Here is a 6,784-nt window from a genome sequence, read left to right on the forward strand (position 1 = left end):
GCCAAGTAGGTAAGAAGTAGGGCCAAGATCACGAAGCTTAAAGTGCAGGGAGAGGTCCTTGACAGCTTGGTCAAGTGCAGAAGTAGAAGTGGATGCCAGTGTCATGTCATCAACAAAGACAGGCAGGATAATGCGCACATCAGCTCTGTTAAAGACATAGATGGCAGAGTCTGAATAAGTACGCTTGAATCCGAGTTTTTCAAGCACAGTGTGCATCTTCTGGTTCCACATTCTGCCTCCCTGCTTTGTCCCATAGATGGCCTTGTCCAACTGGCAAACAAGATTGCGAGGACCCTGATGGAATCCCTCTGGCTGATGCATGTAGACCTTGACATCCATGACTCTATTCAGGAATGCATGGGAAATGTCAATGGAGCGCAAATGGAGGTTGTGGATGGCTGCAATGGCAAGGACAACTCTGATGGATGATATGCGGACAGTAGGTGCAAATATTTCGAGGAAATCAAAGCCAGTGCGCTGGTTATAACCTTTGGCCACATATCTGGCCTTGTAGCGCCCAACAGTGCCATCTGAGTTGCGCTTGATCTTGAAGACCCACTTGCCACCAATAGCCTTGACTCCAGGAGATAGTTCCACTAGTGACCAAGTACCATTGCGCTCATGAGCTTGAAGCTCTTCCATGGCTGCCTCTCTCCATTTATCTGCATCAGGACGCTTCATTGCATCTGCAAATGACTTAGGCTCAGCAGAGTCTCCAAAGTGTGCCACTTCATCATCAACTGCCTCAGAATCACTGTCATCACTCTCAATTGCAGGAGTAGGTTGTCTGTGTTGAAGCCACCATGGTCTAGGTGGTCTCCTAGCCCTTACAGGGCGTCTCAGTGCAATAGGCAAGTCAGGAGAAGGTGAGCAATGAGGAGGGTGATTTGGAAGCTCAGGAGGTTGATTCACAGGTGGTTTTGCATCAAGGTCCAAATGAGGCCCATTGTCAGGCAATGGCTGAGGCTGCTGAAGTGCAGCTGGTGGGCCCATATCTCCCCCTGGACCTGGTGCAGGGACATCCTCAATCAGGCCCAATGGCATGGATAGTGAAGGTGGAGTGGGAGGTGGAGGCGGGACATTGTTAGAAGGCCTCTTCAAGCCAGGGAAGTAGCGCTCATCAAAATCAGCTCTCTCAGAGATAACAGTGCGCTTGGTGGTAGGATTGTAGAATTTCCATCCCTTGTACCCCTCAGGGTAACCAATGAACACACATTTCTCCATATGAGAGCCAAAAATGCCTCTTTTGTCCTTTTGCACATGCACATAGGCAGTGCAGCCCCAAACGCGAAGGTGAGACATGTCAGGCTTGCGTCCATACCACAACTCAAATGGAGTGGCATGGGCCACTGCATCAGTGGGACACCTGTTCCAGACATGCACCAAAGCGGACAGACATTCACCCCAGAAGCTGTTAGGCAATGCAGATTCTGATAACATGGCAGTGATACGCTCAGTCAGAAGTCTGTTTGCTTGCTCTGCCACACCATTCTGCTGAAGACAATTCCTGGTGGTATGCTGTCTGACAATCCCATGGTCATCTGTGAATTGCTCAAATTCCTTGGACATGCACTCTCCCCCTTTGTCATCGCGCAGAGCCTTGATTTTACGCTCCAATTGAGTCTCAGCATAAGCCTTGAATCTCTTGAAAGCATCAAAGACATCTGACTTGGCCTTGAGAGGCACAACAACACGGAATCAACTGTGATCATCAATGAAGGTGACCCAGTAGCGATAACCAAAGAATGTGGGGGAAGAGACTTGGTGTACATCAGAATGGATGAGGTCCAAAGGATGAGCAGAGCGAGTATCAGATGAGGGGAATGGATTGGCATGCATCTTGCCAGACAAGCACGGTTCACAGACAGGATCAGGAGCAGCCTTGGATTCCAGTGTAAGCCCAGTGACCAGATCTCTCTGTATCAGTCTCTTGACATCAGCATGATGGTGGTGAGCCAATCTGCGATGCCAGAGCATCAAATCAAGTGGTATAGTCGCAGTAAAATGTCCCAATTCAACACAAGCAGCAGTAGATCCATCAAGGAATGCTGCATTGTTGTTATTGATAGTTGCAGTGAACAAGAGAGTGTTGTCACGCATAAAGGACATGGAATGAGACGAAATAGTGACATTGAAACCACTTTGACGGGTTAAATACAAGACTGAGAGGAGATTATTTCGAAGATCTGGTACATGGAGCACTCTAGAGAATTCCACAGCCCTAGCCACTTTGCCATGCATCACAGGATTAAACACCACAGTACCAACACCAGCTGAATAGACAACAGTGTGATCAGCCAGCTTGATTGGCACACAATATGGGGTATAGTGGTGCATCCAATGACAATGAGGTGTCATATGAGAAGTGGCATCTGTGTCTGCATTCCAATCAATGTCAGCATCAAGTTGGAGAGGGCAATGAGGATCAGAGGGATGAATGGAACAAAGACTTGCATTCCCAGCTGATTCAGTGACCACAGTAGATGAATTGGCATTGTTGGGCGAAGATTTGGGCTGCTGAGAGGTATTCTGAGAGTTGCTGGAGCCTGCCTGAGCCTTATTGCCACGCTTGTAGCGATTCTTAGCACCCTCCACTGCCTGTTGGCGACTAGCAATGTATCTGTGGCATTTGTCTTGGGTATGTCCAAGTAAACCACAGAAATCACACTGAACGCGAGTAGAGGTGGTGGATTGGTTGCAATGATGGCAGTTAGGATGGGTGCAGGTGCTATTGGCAGTGGTAGACGAAGAATGCAAGGCAGAATCGACTTCAGCACGACGACGGCGATTGACCTCTTCAGCAAGGAAAGCATCCCTGAGCTGGGTCTTGTCCAAGGTGCCCAGAAGTAGTAGAGATGAAGTGAAGTGGGCATATTGATCAGGAAGCACCCTAATCATGGCCATGCATGTCAATTCATCGTCCAATTCAGACAATGAGAAGCCAGTAGGACGAAGATTTTGAATCTGATGCATGCCTTCGTCAATTCTGGTCATGAGAGACTGCAGGGACTCGTCCTCCTTCTTTCTGATAGAGAAGAAGTTGTCATAGGCATTAAATCTCGTCCCAGGCTTCTTAGAGACGTGCACAATTGCCAGTTACTCCCAGATCTTGACAGGATCATCAATGATGCCATCAAGATGGATGCGCTGCTCTTTGGTGACATTGAGATGTAATGCACCAGCAGCCTTTTCAGCTCTCAACTCCCATTTCTCTATTGCTTCAGCGTCAGTCCCAGGACACTTTTCAGCGCCAGAGACGAGCCTCCACAGTCCCTTGGTCATCAACCAAGCTTGCATTTCACCACTCCACTGGGGGTAGTTAGTGCCAGATAAGGGATGGAACTTGGGATCAGAGTCAGACATGATGGGTGTTGTATAAGACAATAGAGCAATGATAAATAATGTAGGAGATGGCTATAGGCGATGGAATAGTGGCAAAGACAATGGGCAACAGTAGGAGGCGAGCAGATAAGATGGTGAGGCGGTAGAGAGAGGATATGGAGAGGGTCAGAAAGCGCAAGGATAGGTCCAAATAGGGTCCAAAAAGCGTCCAAAAGCAATCCAGGAGGGTGCTAAGGCTTTCTAGTGCTGCTACAGGGTTACGCCTGTGTTCCCCTTTCAATTCCACACTGATATTAACAGAGAAATTGCCTCGAGACAGTGTTGGTTAATAGGGTTTATATATGAGTCAACAAAGTGACTTAAGCTCCCCAAACATCGCAGACTGAGAGAGGCTCTAGGCAACAGCAAACTGAGGCAATGCAGGCGAGCTTCACAGTCTATAGGCTTGTTCTATCTGATAATGGACAGAGTAGAGAAGATTGGAGCTTTATGCACACACCAGATATGCCAAAAAGCGAAAAATAGGGCAAAAAGTCGAAATTGATGCAGAGACAGATAAGATGGATGGATTGCCACCAAATCAGAGGTATAGGGAACATTTTTATAGAGTAATAGATGGCCTAAATATCACAAGAAGTGAAGCACAGGATGTGGAGATATGCAATAGGGGTCCAATAGGGGTGAAAGTGCCAAAAATGCGAACTTCACAGAGGATGATGGAGTGGATGAATTGCCCCCAAATTGAGGGTGTAAAGTGCAATGGTATAGGGTAGTAGATGGCTCAAATAGGGCCAAGATCCGAGCACAGGATGTGGAGATATGGAATAGGGGGCCAAAAGGTGATCAAATGATGATGAAGGCTCACAGAAAGATCCAGCTGAAATCCAACCGCTCTGACAGGCCTTCTGGGGTTATTTAGGCCGTAGAAGATGATGGTAGAAGTTACAGGACGATCAGATAAGGAGATATGGTGCAGATAAGACCAAAAAAGCGTCCGAAATGGGGGTAACTTGCAACAAGGAGTTGTTGTTGGAGATCAAGATGAGATCAGAGTAATTTGAGGTGATGGATGAGATAATAAGAGTCCCAGAAGACGATGGTTACGATGGATAAGCAGTAGGACACTTGGATGGTGAGATATGAGGTCAGGAAGATGGCTAGAGCACAGGGCTCATAACCTATTATGAACAAAGCTTGAAGGAAGTGTCTAGCCACTTGCTGAGAGCAATCAGGGACTGGAACTAGAGTCCAATGTGAGTAACTAGAGAATAGGAAGCATTGGACTCTGCAGTACTGTCCGAAGTTTTGTAAACAAAGGTAAACAAAGCAGCCACAAAGGCGGAATAATAGAAAACACAATCAATAGTGAATGATAGAAGAATAGATAGAGAAAGGAATGAAAATATATAGGTAGCACAAAGGTGCAGAATCACCAAAACTAACAGATTCTGTTAACGCCTGAATCGAGCAGTGTGCTGGTTGGGTGTACTATGCCCCGGGCAAGGTTTTCCACACCAACATCTAAACAGATCTCCTTTTGGAATAAATACGTGCGCATCAACACATGCCTCGGGGTTTTGGAAAAGGGTGGCTCCAGTGAGGAAGAAGAGGTATCAAAAGTTACATGTTTTTATATTTTATTTTTCCCAGAATCAAGCACCCTATTGTTTGTCTCGCCAGGGCCACGCTCCAAGGGAGACGCTGGTGCAGCGGTAGTATCATAAATATTACAGTTACAATGCTTCATACAAGTACATATTTCTGATAAATTTTGAAATCTATTTACAAATTGGGGAGCCATCCCCTTCTTTCCATTATTGCTCGTGCAACACCCCGGAGCAGGGGCCACTTTGTTGTGGTTTACTTCATTGTTTCGTGGAGCGAAGGCACCCAAGTGACCTAAGCTCCGAACTCTTTTCCCTGAGCCTTCATTTCAGCAGCCTGCTGATCGTAGAAGAAGGCCCGGATTTCGTCGTACGAACGGCCGGCCAGAGTCTGGAGCCGATCGTCTGGTTTTTTGGATTCTAATTGGCGTGCCTGGCGCCCTTGGTTATTTTTTGTTGGGTGGCCTGCACCCCGTTTCTGCAATCTCGGGACATGTGTCCCTCTTGGCCACAGTTGTAACAGTTGCCCTTGAATCTGCGCATCTGTCTGCCTTGGACCGTGCCAATATCCATAGGAGCACCCTGTCCTGGCTGCAGCCCGAACGGCTTGAACCTGTGCAAGTGATTATGATGGTTTGATGACCCAGGGCGCCTCTGGGATTGGTTGTTTAAGGTGGTCTCGCCACCTTGGTGCATTTTGTAGAGCTCTATGGCCCTACCTATTTTCCGAACCTCCTCTGCTGCTTGAGAGAGATTCTCATTTCTCATATCCTGCAGATAAAGCTGTTCTGCAATGTGGGGGTTCACATTGCGTTCCAGCGGCTCCACTGCATGTTCATTACCAAGACCCCCTTGGATGGAGAGGGCCAGGAACCGGGTTACAAAATCATCCGTCCTCATGTTGCCTTGTTTGAAGGAACAGATTTGCCAACACGCCCAGTCACGCTCAGCTTGCGGCCTGAAATATTTTTTGATCTCTACTTTGAGATCATCCCAGGTGGGCCACACTCCTGCGGTGTAGCACTCCTGAAGTCTTACTTGGGTGTATCGACCCGCCACAGGTCCTTTTAGTCGAGATAGCACCGCAGTGGCTACCTCAAAGTCATCGGCAAATGCGTCCCAGTTTGCCTTAACCCAAATCTGGAGTTTGATCCACCATTCAGCAAATTGCGCTCTGTCTCCCTTGAAGGCGCCAGGGTCAGTGACGACTTCAACTTTCTTATTGAACTTCTCTACCGAGGGGGTTACTGCAGGGGGGTTTGCCTGTAGCTCGGCGAGTTGCGTAGTTAACACCTGAATCTCGGTGAGTTGCGTAGTTAACACCTGAATCTGCGCATGCATGTCGCGCAGCAGACCGTTGATATCTGGTTGCGACGACATGTCAACTTGTTCTCTTTGGTAATGTAAAAAAAAAGGTAACTGGGGGTCCCCGCTTGCTATCTGCGGATCAACCTCTTCCCAGCTGAGTATCAGATCTCAATCTCCGACTACCCACACTATAGTATTTGAAATTGTATATATAAAGTATTTTTATAAAACCCTGGTCCGAACGGTTGTCAGGGGGTGGTTCGCTTGTTAAGCTGTCAACCCTTCTCCAGACTGGCAGAGGCAAGTGCCTGGCCTGGTCAGAGGATAGAGAAAGTGAAGTTTTGTATGTAAATTCTAATCAACAGTGGTTCCACACCAACTGCTGAGCTAAGTACTCCCCTTAACACTGGGGGCCGCGTATTGAAGGTATTGGTTCTTCTCCCAAAGCACTACAAGGCCGTCGCTAGGAGCGCACCTATCTGCTATGCGGGATATTCCCAGGGAATAACCAAATCTCCTTCACCCTGGAG

At 47.7% G+C, this 6,784-nt stretch overlaps 1 protein-coding gene across 1 annotated transcript; it reads right to left on the reverse strand.

Annotated features, from left to right (window-relative positions):
• Positions 1-5,241: 5,241 nt before the first annotated feature.
• On the reverse strand, positions 5,242-6,326 carry SERLADRAFT_432328 (uncharacterized protein; the record flags this gene model as incomplete). Its single annotated transcript, XM_007312533.1, has 2 exons — positions 5,242-5,411; positions 5,468-6,326. The coding sequence occupies 2 exons, from the start codon at positions 6,324-6,326 to the stop codon at positions 5,242-5,244; spliced, it is 1,029 nt and encodes a 342-aa protein (XP_007312595.1).
• Between the last annotated feature and the right edge of the window lie 458 nt (positions 6,327-6,784).

Source organism: Serpula lacrymans (assembly GCF_000218685.1).
Source record: "Serpula lacrymans var. lacrymans S7.9 unplaced genomic scaffold SERLAscaffold_1, whole genome shotgun sequence".
In the NCBI taxonomy this organism is placed as follows: Eukaryota; Fungi; Basidiomycota; class Agaricomycetes; order Boletales; family Serpulaceae; genus Serpula; species Serpula lacrymans.